Source organism: Schistocerca americana, chromosome 7 (genome assembly GCF_021461395.2).
Source record: "Schistocerca americana isolate TAMUIC-IGC-003095 chromosome 7, iqSchAmer2.1, whole genome shotgun sequence".
Lineage (NCBI taxonomy): Eukaryota > Metazoa > Arthropoda > Insecta > Orthoptera > Acrididae > Schistocerca > Schistocerca americana.
In genome coordinates, this window is record NC_060125.1 from 424,842,443 (window position 1) to 424,864,644 (window position 22,202).

The 22,202-nt window shown below is 36.0% G+C and overlaps 1 protein-coding gene and 1 non-coding gene across 2 annotated transcripts in view; both read left to right on the forward strand.

Moving 5' to 3' along the window:
* The window catches only part of LOC124622492 (putative inorganic phosphate cotransporter), a 72,688-nt gene that overhangs the window by 38,245 nt on the left and 12,241 nt on the right, over positions 1–22,202 (forward strand). Inside the window, exons 5-8 of the mRNA XM_047148206.1 lie at positions 9,440–9,687; positions 16,175–16,330; positions 16,434–16,563; positions 21,064–21,305. Coding sequence (XP_047004162.1) covers positions 9,440–9,687; positions 16,175–16,330; positions 16,434–16,563; positions 21,064–21,305 — 776 coding nt within the window. The remainder of the gene's footprint in view (positions 1–9,439; positions 9,688–16,174; positions 16,331–16,433; positions 16,564–21,063; positions 21,306–22,202) is intronic.
* Trnat-agu lies at positions 694–765 on the forward strand. The gene has a single exon. It is a non-coding gene; the product is annotated as a tRNA-Thr (tRNA).

Below are 22,202 nucleotides of genomic sequence, written 5' to 3' on the forward strand. Positions count from 1 at the left end.
TTTTCCCCCTAAGGTAAGTCTTTCCCTCTCCATTAAAACCCACATCCTTTCATCTTTCCCTCTCCTTCCCTCTTTCCTGATGAAGCAACCGTGGGTTGTGAAAGCTTGAATTTTGTGTGTGTGTTTGTGTTTGTTTGTGTGTCTATCAACATACCAACACTTTTGTTTGGTAAGTTACATCATCTTTGTTTTTAGATATAAATAAAATGTTATTAATAAATAAAATTTTGTGTCAAATGAACAGTAATAGAGATCATTCCAATACAAGATAAAAATAATTTATACATGTAGGCCTACTCTATACCTTTGTGCTGATAACAACATGGTGTTCTTTATTCTAGTTTCAATAAACCACTCACTGACCTTAACAAATTGGAAGTCTTGCAAAATAAACTGTAAATCATGAATTACTAGTCATTCCATGAATGATTAATCTATTGGGATTCTTGGGAGTTCCTGTTAGCAATTTATAAAACAAAACTCACTCTAATTAATCCTCCCTTGTTGTAAGGTAAATGAAATGACACAGTTTCATAGACTTTACTAGTCTCATACAGACTTTATGTACATAGACTGATGTGGCGAGTGAAAATTTGTACCAAGGCTGGGAATTACACCCATGTCTCCTGCTTACTACTTGGATTGAGAAGGGAGGCATGCTGGGGTAAGTCCTGCAGCTGTGTGATCTGCTCTGCCAAGGTGACTTAGTGGTTAATGCACCTGCCTAGTAAGCAGGAGGCCTGGGTTCAATTCCCGGCCTTGGCACAAATTTTCAGTTGCCATTTCAGTCTATATACACAAAATTATTGTAACAGATGTTGTAATAGATAAAGAGCAGTTTCTCTAAAGTTAACAATTTTCTACTAATTACATAACATGTGACTTGAAATATGAATACTGTATGGTAATTCCACTGGTCAGTAACGTAAATATCTTATCATTAATCATGGTGGTTGTTCCAGTCCACTGTAAATGTGTTTATTGAAGGTGCACATCTAAGCTAATGTGTACATTAATGCAATTCTGATAAATCAAGGTCTGTTCAAAGAATTCTGGAAAATCGTAATTTCATACCATTGATATGTTGGAAAAAAACACAGTTGGAATCCCCACATATGCCTGTGTTTAGTGTGTAACTGCCAGAAATTTCACTGTTGTATGTCTGTTACTTATTGCTCAGTGCTGTATTGAGTAGAACATTGTGTTGCACATTTTGCGAATTTCAAGATGGCTGAGTTAGAGGAGCAATGCATTTGCATTAAATTTCACATAAAACTAAAAGAAATCTTTATAGAGTCATACCAAATGATGCAGTAACCTACAGTGGTGAGTGCTTAAGCTGTACTTGGTGTTTCAAAAATGGTTGGACAGAATTTAAAGATGACCCTTATTCAGGATGCCCTTTGACATCTACCAATGATGATCATGTCAGGAATGTTAATGAAATTGTGCATGCCAATCTAAGACTGACAGTCCAGGACATTGCAAAAGAATGTAACATTTCAGTTGGATTATGTCATGAAGTCCTGCACAGTGTCTCAGGATGCATCATGTAGCCACGAAGTTCATACCATGGCTCATGAGTCAAGACCAGAAAGACCTTTTCCTTGCAGCCTGTGAAGAACTCTTGGATTGGACAAATGAGAATGAGTTGTTACTTAAGAGAATCATAACTCATGATGAAACATGGGTCTATGGTCATTATGTTGAGACCAAGGTTCAGCCTTCACAATTGGTTGGGAAAGGTTCTCCAAGACCAAAAAAGCTTGTCAGGTGAGGTCAAATATCAAAGCCAGGCTGATAGTTTCCTTTGACTTTGGATTTGCTCATCCTGAATTCATGCCGCAGTGACAAACTGTTAATCACGGGTACTACTGGGACATGTTGTGATGCCTACAAGAAAATATGAGAAAGGAACATCCTGAAATGTGGCGAGACAATTCACGGCTCTTGCATCACGATAACACACCTGCACATTCATCTCTGTTGGTGCATGACTATTGCACAAAAAACGAAATCACTGTGTTCCCTCATCCTCTGCACTCTCCAGATCTGCCCCCTACAGAGTTTTTATATTTCCAGAGTTGAAACCCTGTTGAAAGGCAGAAGATTTGCAATGATAGATGAGGTAAAAGAAAATTCACAAATGCTTCATTGTGCTGTCCAGCAAGAGGTGTATCAGAACTGCTTCTGGAAGTGGAAACAGCATTGGGAGCAGTGTATCATTTGTGGAGGAGAGTATTTCAAAGGAAACCATGCACAATAAGTAAAAGGTAAGTGTAGAAAAATGTTGTGTTCAAAGTTCTAGAATTTTTTGGACAGGCCTTGTAACTGCACTCCTAAGTTATCACATAAGCGAAATGTCGAATGTAAAATGATTTATGAAGTGTGAACGAATGGCAACACATATAATATTTTACTGGCTCCAATGCAAGGCAATGTATAAAATGTTTGAGTGAATTATGAAGCACTTTTAAAGTAATATGGTGAGAATGGTAAGGGGAAGGAAAGAGAGAGAGAGAGAGAAAGAGAGAGAGAGAGACAGAGAGCACTACTGTAAACTACAGTTCTGTACTGTGCCATAAGGAACAGAAATAATAAATGTCAGTGTGCTTACAATATTAAAAAATATACATTCTATACTTACTGAAATGGTAGTCAATGGGCATCATAATTTATATGCAATTTTCTGAACAGACGTCATATATTAACGTGTTTACAATTACCTTTTCATCCCGCCACAAACAGCAAGTCTATGCATCTAATCAAATAGTTTTTCGGTTATCTACCACTTCTGTTGTCATATTTACTTAATACACTGTTTTTTATTACAAGCAGATGGTCGTCAATATATTGAAGTATTGGTGGTGTCATTCATGACTTACATTGCTTCTCTTAGTATAGAGGGCTTTAGATTAAAGTTAGCTGTATAACTGTGCACTAGACAGGTCTGATTTACTATAGTTCCAAATATGTATTCTTTTGGGCTTCTTATGTTTAGACATGACCACACCTTTCTTATCACCACATGGTAACATTTTCTGTTCGTGGAGTTTTACAATAATATCATGTTTTCCAACCTCATTGTTGAAAGTTTTCAAAAGGGGTAAATTGCCTGGGGAAATAGCAGGACAGTTAAAGGGGGGAGGCACTGTCATGAGTGGTAAAATACCAGTGGTTATAGGGTTCAGAAAAGACCCTTTTTTAGGGTAGGGAGGACAGAAAGAAAGCAAATTTTAAGAGACGTTAGAACTGAGACAAACCTTAAGTTTGAGAAAGAAATCAAAAAACATAATTCCAGCTTATTACATCAGCATAAACAGCTATTGGTTAAGAATTTTCAACAGTCAGCAGATATAACTCTACCAAATTTTAACTCAGTCACTGTGAAATGTCAGCTATCTTTATTGTATCAAAATATTCGAGGACTGAGAAATAAAATTAATGAATTAACTATCTGCATAGATGAATTAGAGCCTTCAAACCCAGCCGACATAATCTGCCTCTCTGAACATCATGTGACCACTGGTATAGAACTTTTAAGTGTTACAGGGTTTAGGTTAGCATCTCACTTTTGTAGATCAGAAATGGAGAAAGGAGGAGTTGCCACATTCATTAGGAACTGTCATAAATTTAAGAACATAGACATTCATAAATTTTGCCTAGAACAGCATATGGAAGCATGTGCAACAGAATTAGAATTTCACAAAAAAATCCTTCATAATATTAAGTGTATATCGAGCACCTGCAGGTAACTTTAATCTGTTTGTAAACGACCTTGAAGCTGTACTGGCCCATTTAACAACCAAAAACAAAGAAATAGTGGTTGCTGGTGATTTCAATGTAGATTTCCTTAAAGACTCTCCCAATAAGAACTTGTTTGAGCTAGTAACACTATCATTCAACTTAATTCCCACAGTAAAGTTCCCCACTAGGGTAGCCACTTACTCACAAACAGCCATTGATAATATCTTTATAGAAAAGTCCAATGAACAAAATTATATTACAAAACCAATAGTCAATGGCCTCTCAGACCATGACATGCAGTTCCCTCTGTTAAATGTTAATACTGAGCTGGATATAAAATCTGTTAAATCTGAGCTCAAGAGGATAATCAATAAGCCAAAAATTGATTATTTGAGGACACTCCTCAGAGACATTTACTGGACTGATGTTTACAGTGCTCATGGCATGAATGAAAAATATAACACTTTTGCTAATAAAGTGCTTACCTTATTCGAACACTGTTTTCCCCCAAAACTTACTAAGGTTAGAGCAAAGTCTACAAAAAAGCCATGGATTACTCGAGGAATAGGGGTATCTTGTAAAACAAAAAGAAAACTGTATCTGTCAATCCGAAACAGTTCCGATGCTGATGCTATAGCACATTACAAGAAATACTGCAAAATATTAAAGACTGTAATACAGATGTCAAAGCAAATATATTACAAGGAAAAGATAGTCATGTCAGATAACAAAATAAAGACAATATGGGATATAGTGAAGGAGGAGACCGGTAGAACCAGACATGAAGAGGAACAAATAGCATTAAGAGTAAATGATACATTGGTGACAGATGTGTATAGTGTTGCAGAACTTTTTAATAAACATTTTATAACTGTTACCGAAAAGATGGGGCTGTCAGGTTCGGTAGATGCTGCTATGGAATACCTCAGACCAGAAATTTCAAGCAACTTCCATAATATGAATTTGACCCTCACTACCCCAACAGAGATAATGTTCATCATAAAATCTTTAAAATCAAAAACATCTAGTGGGTATGATGAAATATCAACAAAGTTAATTTGAAGAATGTGATTCTGAACTAAGTAACATATCAAGCTATCTGTGTAACCAGTCATCAGTGGAATATTTCCTGAATGGCTGAAATATGCTGAAGTTAAGCCACTGTTTAAGAAGGGAGATAAATAAATAGCATCAAATTACCGTCCAATTTCACTGTTGCCAGCATTCTCAAAAATTTTCGAAAAAGTAATGTACAGTCGGCTTTATAACCATCTTATCTCAAATATCATACTGTCAAAGTCACAGTTTGGATTTCTAAAAGGTTCTGATATTGAGAAGGCTATCTACACTTACAGTGAAAATGTGCTTAATTCATTAGACAAAAAATTGCAGGCAACTGGTATATTTTGTGATCTGTCAAAGGCATTTGACTGTGTAAATCACAATATTCTTTTAAGTAAATTAGAGTATTATAGTGTAACAGGAAATGCTGCAAAATGGTTCAAATCTTATATCTCTGGCAGGAAACAAAGGGTGTTATTAGGAAAGAGACATGTATTAAACTAGCAGGCATCATCCAACTGAGAACTAATTACATGTGGGGTCCCACAAGGTTCCATTTTAGGGCCCTTACTTTTTCTTGTGTATATCAATGACATTTCATCAGTAACATTACCAGACACCAAGCTCGTTTTGTTTGCCGATGATACAAACATTGCAGTAAATAGCAAATCGAGCATAGTGTTAGAAATATCAGCTAATAAAATATTTGTGGACATTAATCACTGGTTTCTAGCCAATTCTTTGTCACTAAACTTTGAAAAAACACACTACATGCAGTTCAGAACTTGTAAGGGGGTGTCCCACCAGTATATGTCTAACATACGATGACAAGAAGATAGAAGAAGAGGACAGTGTTTAATTCTTGGGATTACAGCTTGATAATAAATTCAACTGGGAGGAGCATACCACAGAACTTCTGAAGCGTCTTAACAAATCTCTGTTTGCAATGCGAATTTTGTCAGACATAGGGGATATAAAAATGAAAAAGCTGGCATACTATGCTTACTTTCATTCCATAATGTCATATGGGATTATTTTTTGGGGTAATTCATCAAGCCAAGCTAAAGTTTTCCGAGCACAAAAATGTGCAGTAAGAGTTATATGTGGTGTGAACTCAAGAACTTCCTGCAGAAGCCTGTTTAGGGAACTAGGGATACTAACTACTGCTTCTCAATATATTTATTCCTTAATGAAATTTGTCATTAAAAATATATCACTTTTTCAAACCAACAGCTCAATTCATGGAATCAATACTAGAAATAAGAATAATCTTCACAAGGATTTAAAGTCACTTAGTCTTGTACAAAAAGGTGTGCATTATTCAGGAACACACATTTTCAATAACTTGCCAGCAGCCACAAAAAGCTTAACAACCAATAAAATTAAGTTTAAGTGAAGCCTAAAGGATTTATTGGTGGCCAACTTCTTCTACTCCAGTGATAAATTTCTCAGTAAAACCAACTGGTTTGTATATATATATATATATATATATATATATATATATATATATATATATATATATATATATATATAAGTACAATATAACTTCTGCGCAATTTCAGTGCAGTATTGTGTTTCATTGTAAATATGTGTGTGTGTGTGTGTGTGTGTGTGTGTGTGTGTGTGTATGTGTGTGTGTGTGTGTGTGTGTGTGTGTGTAAGTACAAGTACAATCTAACTTCTGCACCATTTCAGTGCAGTAATGCGTCGATTGTAAATAAGTATTATAGTAGTTGTATTACATGTTTATTACCTTATAAATAAATAAAAAACTTTTTTAGTTTAAATTCAGTGCATTAGTATTTGTAAAATGACTTTCATATAGTGTTCATTAAAAAATGACGATCATTCAACTTGGGACCTGTGGAATGGTACATTAGCTTATTTGTTTTAGTTGTAAATATTTGTCATGTATTGTTGTTTTTCTGACATGTTCCACATCCTGGAGGACCTCCTCACTACGGATCAATTGGAATGAAAGTAAATCTAATCTAATCTAATGTGTCACACAAAATTGATCCAATTCAGAAGCATTTACTTTGTTCAGGTAATCTGCTACATTAGCATCTGATTTCATGATATTTATTTCAAAAGCCATTGAGGTAAATAATTCCAGTCAACATTCTATCATAGTTCCTGCCACTAATTACTTTCTTTAAATACTACTGGTAGTTTTTTCCCATCCACTTTTCTCTTACCCCAGAGCTGCAACATATTTAATTTATGTATTCATACGTAGAACAATATACATTGTCCAGATGTTGTCAAATGTTTGTACAATATTTCTTATGAAAATAAACGTTTCTCTTACAGTATTTATAGCTCCTGTATTTAGTTATGCTTTTTTTTATCGTGTCACAAATTGTTACATAGTAGTGTTCATGAATATCAAGTTACTGTCTATAGTTATTTTAAATATTCATTTGCAATGCAGTAGCTATTATTTACAAATATTTTTTAGGCTTTGGCTGAAGGTGTGGGAATCATTCACATTTTTTATTTCTTCTGGCAGTCTATTGTACAATTTTGGTCCTTGGCACAATACACTAGTTTGAGTTTTTGACTGATTAGATGGATAGACTTGCTGTTTGTGGGGGAATGAAAAGATAACTGTAAACACATTAATATATGACATCTGCTCAGAAAATTATGGAACATTCGTAATTATGCACCAATGGTGTGTTGGAGCAAAATGTGGTTGGCATCCCTATACACACCTGTGTCTAATGTGTAACTACTGGAGGTTTCACCGTTGTATGTCTGTTAGTTATTGACCAGTAATGTATTGAGTAGAATGTTGTGTCATGCAGTTTACTAATTTTGAGATGGCAGAGATAGAGGAGCAATGCATCTGCATTAAATTTTGCATGAGACTCAAGAAAACCTTTACAGAGACACACCAAATGATGCAGGTAGCCTATGGTGGTGAGTGCTTAAGCTGTACTTGGTGTTATGAATGGTTCACACAATGAAAAAGGCCAGACAGAAGTTAAAAAGACCCCTGTTCAGGATGCTCATGTCAGTAATGTCAACAAAACTGTGCCTGCCAATCGAAGACTGTCTGTCCGAGAGGTTGCAGAAGAATGGAAAATTTCAGTTGGATTATGTCATGAAATCCTGCACAATGTCTCAGAATACATCATGTTGCCTCTAAATTCATCCCACGCCTCATGACCCAAGACCAGAAAAACCTTTTCCTTGCAGTCTGTGAAGAGCTCTTGGATTTGGCAAATGTGGATGAGTTGTTACTTAAGAGAATCATAACTCATGATGAAACATGGGTCTGTGGTCATTATGTTGAGACCAAGGTTCAACCTTCACAATTGGTTGGGAAATGTTCTCCAAGACAAAAAAAACTCATCAGGTCATGTCAGATGTCAAAGCTATGCTGAAAGATTTCTTTGACTTTGAAGGATTTGTTCATCAGGAGTTCATGATACAAGGACAATCTGTTAATTGATGGTACTATTGGTACGTGTTGTGATGCCTACGAGAAAATGTGAGAAAGAAACATCCTGAAATGTGACGAGACAATTCATGGCTCTTGCATCACGATAACACACCCTCACATTCATCCCTGTTGGTGTGTGACTATTGCATAAAAAATGAAATCATTGTGCTGCATCATCCTCTGTGCTCTCCAGACCTGGTCCCTGTGAACTTTTTTTATTTTCAAAGTTGAAAACACTATTGAAAGGACAAAAATTTGCAAAGATAGACAAGATAAAAGAAAATTCACAGAAAGCACTTTGCACAATCCAGCAAGAGGCATGACAGGACTGTTTTCAGAAGTACAAATGGCATTAGGAACAGTGTATCAGTTGTGGAGGAGAATATTTCAAAGGTGACCATGCACAATAAGTAAAAAAAGGTTAGCACAGAAAAATTTTGTGATCAAAGTTCTGGAGTTTTTAGATCAGACATCGTAGGTTATTATTAACATAATTAATTTTAAAATATTAAATATGGTATAAAGCTATAATGTTGAAAACTATATTGGGGATGTGATTTTAGTTCTCGATATTCTGTAATATTATATATTATATATTATGTATATCATATTCTGTAATATTAGTGAAAAAGCTTAAACGAGTTTCTGTATGAAAATTTAAGAAGCTCCTCAACTTCTGTAATTCATTGGAATGTGAGTCTCACGGGAAGCGTGCAAGTCGCACTATTCATCTGTGTCCTCGGTGGCTCAGATGGATAGAGCGTCTGCCATGTAAGCAGGAGATCTCGGGTTTGAGTCCCGGTCGGGGCACACATTCTCAGCTGTCCACATCGAGGTATATCAACAACACCTGTCTGCAGCTGAGGGTTTCAGCTAGTCATCATTTATTCCAGGGAAAAGCTGCACGGTCATCAACAGTATTCTGTTCTTTCGAGAACAGTTACTGTCTTCATATACATATTCATTATTCTGTTTTGCATAAAAAGTGTTAAGAGCAGGCTGATGGCTCAAGGTTATTACATTTTAAACTCATTCTTCTTTAGTGTGAGCTGTTAATTATGACAGCTATCTGGAAATCTGCAGGTTGCACCATAACAGATTTTTTAATGTTTATTTGTTATGAAATATAAAGGTCAGCTTACAGGTGAAAAAATGAATAATGTTTTCTTCCTGTTGCAGGAAACTATTTGGGTACTGTTCTTTCAATGGCCTTGTCTGGAACAATGGTGAAGTCTTTGGGATGGCCTTCAGTATTCTACATTTTTGGTGGCATTACAATTTCCCTGACTATTCCTTGGCTCTACTTTGTGTACAGTGAACCTGAGAGTCATCCAAGAATCTCGCAGAAAGAACTTGACTATATACTAGAGAACACTGGTCACAGTAAAAAGACGAATGATGAAAAAAAGAAGTTGCCTGATGATGAGGTAATACACTTATAATTTAATATATAGAAAAGAACAATGCAGTTGCAGTTTTCAACAGAGTAGGTGTAGGAAAACATATGATTGCAAGTTTTTAAGGCCTATTTTCACACTAAAAATGGAACTTATCATTAAATTTTGGAGCAATAAGTTTCTGTTATTGGAAAAAGATAGAGTCCAAACAGAGAAATGAGAATTAGGATAAAATGGAGACTTGACTACACTCCTCAACCTGAGTGAGACAACACAGAATTAGATGGAAATTATGCAGTAAATCATACTGAAAAACTGAGAAATCAGAAGTGGAAGAGAGAACCTTTATTCAGTTCAAATTATGAAACAAGAAATTGGAAGAAAATCATAGTAATGTACATCTGGGGAGAAATGCTGAATAGAAAAAGTAATGGGAGGAAGACCTAAATGGAAAAGGGAAAAAGGCATATAATTTGCAAGAAAAGACTGAAACTAAGATCTAGGAAATGATAAGTTAAAGAAGAAATTTTTGTAATGTGAAGGCAAGTATGAGTAAAAGGATAAACAAACAGAAAAAATATGGGATAGAGTCAAATGAAATTATGTGATAGCTTGGGTTTTCTTGATGCAATTGGTTAATAGTTTGCTTTTGACTGTTCTGCTGAGTTGTCACATTTTATGCACAAGATTTCAATGACCAACAAAGCTGTCTTCTTCAGGTGCTGTGAGTTTAGCTGTTATATGAACTTGCTGCCTGGACTCCAAACAGTCTGACAGTCTGATTGGAGTCCAGACGCGAGTACACATAGCAGAAAAACTCACAGCTCCTGAAGAAGACAGCTGCGTTGGTCACCAAAACATTGCACATAAAATGCAAACAACAGTTTAGCGGAATATTCAAAAGCACACTATTAACAAATAAAATTATGGTATAGAACACATACCATGTGTAAAGTTCTATAATGTGGCTGATGAAAGGAATTCTTGTATCATTGATATGGTAAAGCAGCCACCATAATCTCTGCTATAGTGTTGCCAGTGAATGCTGTTATTGTTTTGAATAGAATAGAATAATTTTATTGTCGTTAGGCCATTAAGGCAATAGACAAAGTCATACATATAATACAATATAATTCATGTTGCAGTAGAACAATAGGTTTGTTATTACAGTGTAATATTATAATTGATGAAATCCTACAAAGTCATACTTATAACAATATAATTCCTGTTGCAAAAGAGCAATAGATTTGTTATTACAGTATAATATTACAATTGACAAGGTCATACATATAATACAATATAATTCACGTTGAAATCCTACAAAGTCATACTTATATTACTATATAATTCCTGTAGCAAAAGAGTAATCGGTTTGTTATGACAGTATAATATTACAATTGGTGAAATCCTTTATGTCGTAGAATGGGTGGGCAACTAACCAGTCATACAGTGCTTGTCTGAGTGGTTGCTCTGGTAAATCTTGCATAGCTAGTGGAAGTTTGTTAAATAATTTGTGCCCCATTAATTCGTAACTGTTCAGTAATTTTGAGAGTCTGTGGAATGGAATATAAGTACATCTATTCATCCTAGTGTTGTAGCAATGTATATTTTCCCTGCGTTTAGCTTCGGTTAGCTTCTAGTATATATATAGGTTTACTACTGTCAAATTATTTTGCTCAGAAAACAAAGGTTTACAGTGTGCCTTATATGATGAGCCTGTAATTACCCTAATAGCTTTCTTCTGCAGTAGAAGGATGTCACACACACAACTGGAGTTTCCCCATAAAATGATACCATAGGTTATTATGCTTTGGAAGAATGAGAGATAGGATATTCTAACATAATCTTTAGGTACAAAATCCATTAGTCGCCTTAACAGATAGATTACCCTAGACAACGTAAAAGTGAAGTCAGGGATGAATGCACCCTAAAAAGGCTCACGGAGAAGCAGTAGAATGTCACAATATCATTGACCAATGAGTACAATGTTTAAAGATTTGGAGGTCAGTACGACCATGCAACCATGCAACATAATACCCACAACATATACCTGAACCACCAACAAGATCATATCCAACAGTGTTCCTGAGTGCATTATGTGTTCCAAACTCTCAGAGTTTCATGGTACATCCAGAATAACTACTCAAACTCAATCTGTTCACATATGAGAAGAGCATGCGACCCTGCTCCTTGTTGGTCCAGTTCCTATGCTCTTGGCCCCATTGAAAATGGTGTCGCTGATGTGTGGTTTAACAGAACACAATGAATATAGTGATCATCTGGCAGAGACCACCCTCATGTAGTCATTCTTTGACTGGAGCAAGAGATTGCATGCCTTGCAGTTGTGTTAAATGTGGTTGCAATTGCACCACCTGTTGACATGGATTAGTTCTTGCCTGTTTTGCAGTGCAGCACTCATATGCTGCTATAGTTGATCTTAGTCAGCCACCTCCTCTCCTTCAGGCATCAGTATCTGTTGGTCGGAATACTCCCCATCCATGCAAGACAATGCTGTGAGCAACACCAATTACGTGGGCTGTTCTCATCACACTTGGTCCTTCTTCTAGTTTTCTGATGATTCTTCCCCACATGAAGTCAATCAGTGGTTGTGTCTGGCCACATTGTAATGAGGAACACTACCAAAGTACACCATAACTGTTCAGTGACTGACACACAGTGTCTTCGCCCATTCCTTCAACTGTCACAAGTTGCGGGGTCAGCCTCAGTTGGCACTACGATCACACTGACCTCACACAATGTTGTGTCCAGCTACCTGTGCATGACACGAAACCTCTGGTGACATGCTGCTGCTCTTTCATTCATTTTCACTGAGTTGTTAATATTTTATAGTACTTTATCTACCTTGACTTTAAGGGGAGTCGGATCACCCTATCCTGACAATGTTAAATTTAGTGACTTGGCTTCCCTGTATTTCATGAATCACTGTAGCCATTGACATGAAACTTTTACAGGACATTAAACTGTATGTTCTGAGTCTACTTAACTACAATAATTACATTTCAGCACTGCTTTCAGAAATACAATTTTTTAATTACAAAGTTCAAATTTTTTGTACTTTTCTCTACGTTATCCTAAATAATTTTAACATATCATTACGTTCTTCTTTTAGTTCAGTAGACTCAGGATATGTATGTTATTACTCCCTGAAAATTTGAATACTCTACTCGAAGTGGCTTCTGAGATTTAGGGAAAAATGCAAAACAAAATGTAAATTTTCAGGAACAGCTTCTAAGGTTACAAAAGACTGTAACTCACTTACTATATGCTTAATTTTTTATTTTTAGTCACTCAGAAGCACCCTGCACTATTCTGTATATCATCCTCTTGATCGTTTTCCAAGTTTTTTCTTCTTTTCTCCTCCTTAGTGACCAACTGTGCTGTATACTCTGCTTTATCAATGCGAACCATATCCATCCATTCAAGTTCTCTGATGCAGTTTGCTCCAGGACTAATTCCCATATGCTGTGGCACTTTTACCTTACCAATGCTGCGATCATTAAAAGCAATAACAGCATCACTGATCCCCCCCCCCCCCCCTCTTTATTGTCTTCACTCCAGCAAAAACATTTTGTGGTAAGCGAGTCCATATAAGATTACTGAATGACTCATTGAGATTTTGAGTCTGACACTTCTTCAGTAATTCAGGATTTGTCAAGTCTCTGTAAATAGATTTTATGATATCCATGGCTGCTGTTGGGATGGATTGTTTATGGCTGTATGAACTGTTTGAGTACTAGGCATTGTGGTATTGCACCATGAATCAGGCCCAGGAGGGCAAAGTGGTGTACTGGTTTTTCATCAGTTGACAGTCTGTGGAAGAAGGTAGCCCATACTGCCTGCTTCATTTTCAACCAATCCTCAGTATTATTTCTAATGGCCATCCCATAATACTGCTGTAGTTCATTAATCATTTTGTCTGTCAGCTGGTCTCTTATGGTTTTACCATAAGAAAGTTTCTTGTCTCTCAAACTTTATGTCAACTTCCTCAACCTGGTGCCCATCCTCTTCTGGACATGACTATATAACACAACAATCCACAGCCTTTTATATAAAAAATTACCGATTTTATTAGGTCTTGAAGTAATGCACGTAAAAATTTTAACATTTTCAACTGGTGTAGATTATATTTAAAAAAATAAAATAAAATGCTTCCCATGTGAGTTTATAAGTGATATATATATTATTTTATTCAGAAAATTGGAAATTTTATAATGAGATAAAAATCTGAAAATGTGAAAAAAAAACTTTTTTTCCATTCTAACTCCCCTTAAGTTTAGCAGAGCACTGTATATTAAGAAATTTCTTATCTGACAATTGTTTTATTAAAAATTTATAATCAATAGGCGTGTGAACCATCTCTACCTTTTGCACCCTATTTTCCAGGTAAGACAGGAACCACCAATTTATTATTCTCAGACTGGAATCACTCATTTGCTATTCCTCTTACACTTAACGCTTCTAGATTGTTTAATAGTATTTTATGGTCAACAGACTAAGAATATAGTTACAGCATGGTCATACTCATCAGGAGCTTCAAGAACCCCTTTTGTGAGCTCTATTATGGCTAATATTGTACTTCTCCCACTCCAGAAGCCAAGTTGTGCTTTGCTGGCAAGACTGTCCTTATTTATTTGTATCTATAATGGCTTCTGGGTCTGATTTCAAATCTGTTTGTGTGTATATGCGTGAATTCATTCCAATTTCTTACCTGAAGTGTGAATTTGTAGAATCATATATGTATGCTTCTGACTAAAGTAAAATACAAAAAAGTGAGTCCATATTTCATGATTGATTCAATATTTTTGAAACACTGGAAGTAGAAAAACTGGCCTGTAGTTTTCATCTGCATTGCCCTTTCCTTAGTGAGAACACAACTAATATCTGGGATAATACACAAACTAAATGATACATTTATTATGTTTCTTGAGGGTGTGTGTATACAGTCCATGCCCACTCTCAGAACAGAAACTGGAACCTTTCCTAAGCCTTCTGATTTCTTATTTTTTAATTTAAAGTTCTGTAATGGGAAACACCACAGTGCTTGCACTGTAATTTACTGTGGGTGCTACATATGTTTTAGGTAGATTTTGTTGCAATTTCTCTGCAGCACCATAGTAACAGTTATTTACAAAATTTGTCAATTTTCTATTACTCTAATCCCATATTTGATTTGTATGCTAATATACTTGTGTCTATCTTTTCTAGTTTCATGCTTAGTAACATCCCAAATGACTTTGCTATTATTCCTGCATCATATATTATTTTGATACTGAAAGACTTTTTTGTAGCAAGCAGCACCATCCTGTATATTGTTTTGTATTTGCATTACTAATTTAGATGTTGTTGATTAGTTTAGTGTTTTAGCAAAGAACTGAGAAATTTTAATGTCTGAACTAAGTTTCTAACACGTTAGTTGTTGAAATGGCTACTTTTGGATATACCTTCTTAAAAATGCTGACAGTGCAGGGTGGAGATGTGCTCAGTGGGACAGCAATCAGTTTCAATGGGACTTCCCCACACAGTTTGGTTTCAGAATTTTCAGAAGCCTGTGGAATGAAAGAAGGTAAATTCAGATGAAGATCTAAGCTCTGTTTAAGGATTTAAGTAAGCACTGGAGATTAAGCTGGACCTTTGGACCAGGAGCAGGGTGTTAAGACCTTCATGTGGAGGTGTCAAACAATTAGTGCATTGTTTCCATCTTGTAATTACTGGAGTCCATACCAAAAGTCATGGAACTTTTATTCGTATGTAAATGACTGTTGTTTGAACCTTCAACAGTTTGTTATCTTTGAGAAGGGACATCGGAAAGAAATACTGCTGGTTTAGTGGAAGTGAAGGACATGTGGCAGTACACTGAGGGTGGGGGAGCAATAATGGTATAAACCAGGTGCAATGTAGCAAAGATGCTCATTCTACAGGTATCACCTGAAGATGACGGTTGGGTACAGTGCAAAATATCATGTTTCATAAAAGACCGCATCTGGCAGGACACTAGAGAGCTACATAGACAGAAGCATGATAAAAACAAATTCAACAGCATAGCATTTATTGTGAATATGGTTTATGGTATATGTCTTCTAATAATAAGCATCAATATCCATAAATATTACTGCATCTGCTTAATTTCTGTTTATTCCCATGACTGGTTTTGGATATTTTCCCATACCCAATTGAAGTTCATTTGGTTACTGTCTTTTTGCAGTTCAAACTATCCAGTGCCAAAGGTAGATTGCCTTATATCATTTTAATTTGTGAAGTGTAGTAATTGAATGAACTCCACTTGTGAATCAGTATCTAGACTGAAACTAATCATTGGTAGAGACAGAGTTTAAATAGCTGAGGCAGCATTTACCAAAGAAAAATGATTGAAAAGAATGCAGGGAACAATGCTCATTAAATTCCTAGTGGAATTCACAAAATACCACTCACAAATGGATGAGTACATTGAGAGAAAGATTGTCAACTTTTACTACGTGAAGTATTCTGATATTTCCAGGAGTCAAAAATTGGAAATCCATGGCCTATGGTTTTGTCAAATCCTCCAATGTGGGCGCATTGTTTTGTAATGTTTGGGATTGGATGGGTGAACTACACATTATTATCTGAATTACCAACTTACATGGAGAAAATACTCCACTATGATCTGGATCAAGTAAGTGCACTGCTATTTCAAAATAGAATACAAATCTACACATTAAATAAAAATCTAGGCATTACTTTGAGATGTTGGTCTGTTATGTTGAACTATGTTCCAGGCTGGTCTTGTGTCAGCATTGCCCTACCTGTTCGGGTGGATCAGCTGCAGTATATATGGCTATCTGACACGCAAATGTACGCAGAAAGGTGTGCGCATTATTACAACAATGAGGATGTGGGATGCAGTAGGTATGTTATCTTTCAAGATAATATTTCCTCCAAGAGACTAAATTCTAGTTTTACAAAGTGAGCCCCTTTGAATTTTTATGTTTCTTTTATTGTCTTGATGTGATGTGGAACCTTATTGTAAAGTTTTTGCCAGTCTTCAGTGTTCCATTTTGTCTGGGAAGCTGTGTTTACAGACTCATTGTGAAGGTTCAGTTTTTGCCTGGTGTCATATGTGTATACTTTTGATTGATTTTGTTAGGCCAACGTATAACATTTTTCACATGCCTGTTCAGCAGAGATTTTCCCAGGCACTGGTTTTTTACTGTGGGCCAAATATGTCTACCACAAATTCTGTTTGTATTTCTTCTCATTCTTCTTCCATTTATTATATTTAATTTTGTGTTCCATCCCCTGTTTTATCTTTGCTTGTACTCCGACTTAGCAACACATAACTTTCCTCCTTCATTGTTACAACATTTCTGCACCTGAGCGACCCACAGCAAAATTACAACAAAAGAAAAAAGTTACTTAAGTACATGTTTGCCAACTTAACTTCATACATGGCTCATTCTGACCAGATACAACATTTATGTGTGAAAACTCCGCATTCTAGAAAAGTGAGGGTTACAATGTTTTTGTTGGCAGGTATTCAAGTGATTGTGTACTGAAAATAAGTCCCTGTATTTATAGATGTAAAAATATTTTCTTTGAAAAATACCACCATAATCAAGTAAATACAAAGCTGTTAAGAGCAGATAAACAGCAGGTATGTAATAAAACTTCAGAGGAAGCTGCTTTTTTCCAAAATAGCTTTCTCACTATTTCACTCGATTAAATTTAGTGTGAATAGCAATAGGCAGTATAGTGATAGTTTATTGTTATCCAATAGACAGATTTAGGTTCTGTGATGTCTCTGTCTCATGTCAGTGCCTATCTTGACTCATTCCACATCTGTGAAAGTTCAGCTTCTTGATAGATTCTACAGAACACAATGAATGAATGAAGTTAGTCCAATATACAGATTTAGTTTCTGTAGTATCTTTGTCCCATGTTAATGTATATCTTGATTCATTTCACAGCCATGAAGGTTGTGTTTCTTGATAGACGCTATGGAAAACAATGAATGAAGCAATGAGTGACATACAAATTTCAGAAACAGATTGCTATAGAATAAAGACAAGAAAGGAAGTCAAAAATTTCTCATGATATAGAATGGGCTTACTATGGAACTTACAGTACTTCATTTAACCCTTCATTCACATAATGTTAATAATAGTTAAAATACCAACTGTGAACAATTCAAGTGCTCACAAAAGAATGCAAGAAAAACAGTTTGTAGCTCTTAATGTAGCGTAATGAAAATATGAAGTGAAAGACATTCTCATGGGGGGAAGTCTTCCGAAGTAAGAGTGATTTCATGTGTGCCGTAGGGGAGTGACATAGGACCGTTGCTATTCGCAGTATATATAAATGACCTTGTGGATAACACCAGAAGTTCACTGAGGCTTTTTATGGATGATGCTGTATTATATCGAGAGGTTGTAACAATGGAAAATTGTACTGAAATGCAGGAGGATCTGCAGCGAATTGACGCATGGTGCAGGGAATGGCAATTGAATCTCAATGTAGACAAGTGTAATTTGCTGCAAATACATAGAAAGATAGATCCCTTATCATTTAGCTACAAAATAGCAGGTCAGCAACTGGAAGCAGTTAATTCCATAAATTATCTGAGAGTAGGCATTAGGAGTGATTTAAAATGGAATGACCATATAAAATTACTCGCCGGTAAAGCAGATGCCAGACTGAGATGCATTGGAAGAATCCTAAGGAAATGCAGTCTAAAGACAAAGGAAGTAGGTTACAGTACACTTGTTCGCCCACTGCTTGAATACTACTCATCGGTGTGGGATCTGTACCAGATAGGGTTGATAGAAGGGATAGAGAAGATCCAACAGAGAGCAGCACACTTCATTACAGGATCATTTAGTAATTGCAAAAGCATTATGGAGATGATAGATAAAATCCAGTGGAAGATTCTAGAAGAGAGATGCTCAGTAGCTCAGTACGGACTTTTGTTGAAGTTTTGAGAACATACCTTCACCGAGGAGTCAAGCAGTATATTGCTCCCTCCTAAGTATATCTCACGAAGAGATCACGAGGATAAAATCAGATAGATTAGAGCCCACAGAGAGGCTTACCGACAATCTTTCTTTCCACGAACAATACGAGACTGGAATAGAAGGGAGAACCGATAGAGGTACTCAAGGTACCCTCCGCCACACACCGTTAGGTGGCTTGCGGAGTATGGATGTAGATATAGATCTGTGGGTAGTAGAGTCACACCATGTTCAATAGGAGACTTTGATCTGTTTTTGTGAGCTTCTTTTTTACTACGAATGAGATGTTCACTCTGTAGCAGCACATGCACTGATATGAAACTTCCTGGCCGATCAAAGCACTGTGCTAGACTGAGACTCAAACTTAGGACTTTTTCCTTTCGCAGGCAAGTGCTTTACCAACAGAACTAGCCAAGCAGCAGCCATGACCTGTCTTTTTCTGCCAGTACCTCATCTACCACCTTCCAAACTTCACAGAAGTTCTCCTGTGGAACTTGTGGGACTAGCATTCCTGGAAGAAAAGGTATTGCAGAGACATGGTTTAGCCACAGCTTGGGGGTTGTTTTCAGAGTGAAATTTTCACTCTGCAGTAGTGTATTAGCTGATACAATACTTCCTGGCAGATTAAAATTTTGCACTGGACCAAGACTTGGTTCCTAAACAGTTCTAATATGTCAGGAAGTTTCATTTTTCTTATGATTTCTGACCAAAGGGTGCAGAAGAGTTTGATGTGAAGTGACGACACATTAGGTGATACTGAGCAGTAGATATAAAAAAGTAGAAGAAATAAAGACTGGGAATGTTGTGATCATTGATCTAAATAAGAGAGAAAGTTTTTATTGGAACTGTCCAAAGATATAGTTGTCAGACTTAAATAAAGGAAGAAACTGTATAAATTCTTTTAGTGACAAAATATATGACAACAGTCACTCTTCAGGATTACCTGTGGGGTAAAAATAATAGTATCATTGACATATAGTAGCACACAGAGCTTTATGATGGACAGAGTATGGAAACATAGTTAATATGTATGTTCATACATGGGCAGGTAAGTAAATGAAATGGAGAAAGTGGAACTGAAAGAGATCTTTAATTATTGCAGATTTGCAGAAAAGAGACAGCAGTGCATGAATTTCACAATAGACAGTAAACCAATGCCTTATTATTGAGCAGAATAATGTGGGACCCATGTAAGCAATATAATGCCCACAAAATTTAGTTTACTTTCAAATGATTATTAACATGTGTAGTGTTTTGGGTTATTTGCAAACATCACAACACACCACTGGAAAGCCATCAACAAGACACTCATGAGTAAACTGAATAAGGATAAATGTACTGGGAAATGGAAACTGTGTGTTTTCCTTTCTTGTATGCAGTGAACATGGAGCAGTGGTGGAGCTGGTAAGAAGGAGACCAGTAAAAATGGTATTACAACCACTGGTCATCCAGGAGTCATTTGTGCTATGGTGCAGCAAGTGCCTGAATCTGAGAGCCATGGAGTAAAAGATGCACCAACAAGGGCATATTGAACAATTGAGTGGTATTTATTTTTCTTATTTTTCTCTCAGGTCCTACAGAATGTATGTATGGAAGTTTTAATGTACTCATGAGAGTGGTATTACTGTGGCAATTGTTAGTTGTGTTGTGAAAAGTAATAATGAAAATTGTGGGCAAAGTATACTCCTGTTTGTGAGAAGTGTGCCTATTTATTTAGTAGTGCAATAGAGAGAACTTGCGGAAGCATTCCAAGGATATTCACTGCAGTTGGATTGACAGGGAGGTGGCATGGAAGGATCCGGACCACCAAAAAAGAAAAAAACTACTCTGAGAAAAGAGGATGAAGGTAATACTACTTTCATCTGGTGGTGTATTGTGGTCGGCAAAATATTGCCCCGTCATATCAGCCAGGGACGCAACTTCTCACTAGTGCTGATGTAAGACCCACCACAAATCTTACAAAATAAACAGCAGCAGGAAAAGAAGGAAAAATACACCCCACATGCAATATGAAAATTATCTGCCATGACCGAAAGAAATGCACCATACAATTTTTAATTTTGTATTTACTACCTATAGATAGGTCATAACTAAATTCATGAAGAAGCATTACTGAATATAGAATTATGGGTTTTAAAGGAATGGTATAAAAACTTTATTCCTGATGTTTGTTATCAAAGGAACTCAAAACACATGAAGACAAGTAAAATTTCAAACTGTTAATTACAAGTATATTAATGGCAGTAGTTATTTACTTCAGTTTATGGAAGTTTTGTAGATATTATTTCCATATTTTGTAATAAAGTAGTTTTGACTGTACAAGATCATTCTCTCAGTAGGCTTTTGTGTTGTAGATAGTGCAAAGAAGATATCTGATATTAGAAATACTTTTGTCTTACAGCCTGTATTGGAACTCCACTGTTCCTCCTTGGTGTAACCCTTGCTAATTGCAATGTAACAGCAATAATAGCCCTATTTGTCATGACTATGGTGGCTCGCTGTGCTATATATGGTGGTTCCTATATGAATCACCTTTATCTATTCCCGGAATCGTATGGAAGTGCAGCTGGTCTTGCACTAACGAGCACCAACATTCCTGGAATTATTACTCCCATTGTTACAAGTGCATTTGTATCTGGCAGGGTAAGTATAATAATCTGCAGTTATCATTTATCACAAGTAATAAGTGTTTCAGTGCATCATTGTTTATCATCAGAACTAAACAAAAACATGTATTTTAGCATTATTCTCAAAAATGTTTATTCAGAATTGCCTTTACCTAGTTTCTTTGATGGTTTGTCTGTATGAAACAATCTGTTCTTGAAGACACTACAAAAAGAACTGATTAATTAGAATTACAGCATTATATCTATGTAACCTTCCTGACTCTAATTATATTTTCATTACAACAAACCTTAAATTATATTTTCATTACAACAAACTTTAAATGAGTTAAAAAATTTTAGTTAATTAATTGTGAATGCTTCTAATAGTTAAGGGAGTAGATTTACAATATAAAAGTTTTATAGAAGGCAATTCTACATCTGTGATTGGTACTTAACTGCTTTTTAGCATGAATAGTTGGAGATATTCAGGCATCTAAACTTTGGAGTTTGGGGACAGAATAAGAACTCCAAGTTCATTTAGAATTCACTTTTGTAATTTATTTACAGAATAATTTCTGACAATATTGTTCTTTCTAGAGAATACAGTTTTGACTTTCACAGTGTTGTACAAACTTCCATGTGAATGCATACTTCTTCAGCAGGCAAAATGTGCTGCACTGTACTGCTATGCACTCTTCCATTGTGTACCCTATTGGCATGAACTTGTGGGAATAACAGGTGGCAGGGATCAAGTAGAATGATATACAGACACCTCAGCAAAATATTCTACACTTTAGTGCTGTGAACATAAACTGGACATAAACAAGAAACACTCACACAATACACACAGTTCGAGAGTCCACCGGGAACTGGCAAACAAAGAGCATGAACTTAAGCTCAGATAGTCGATTAGGGTACTGGTGGTGTGGATATG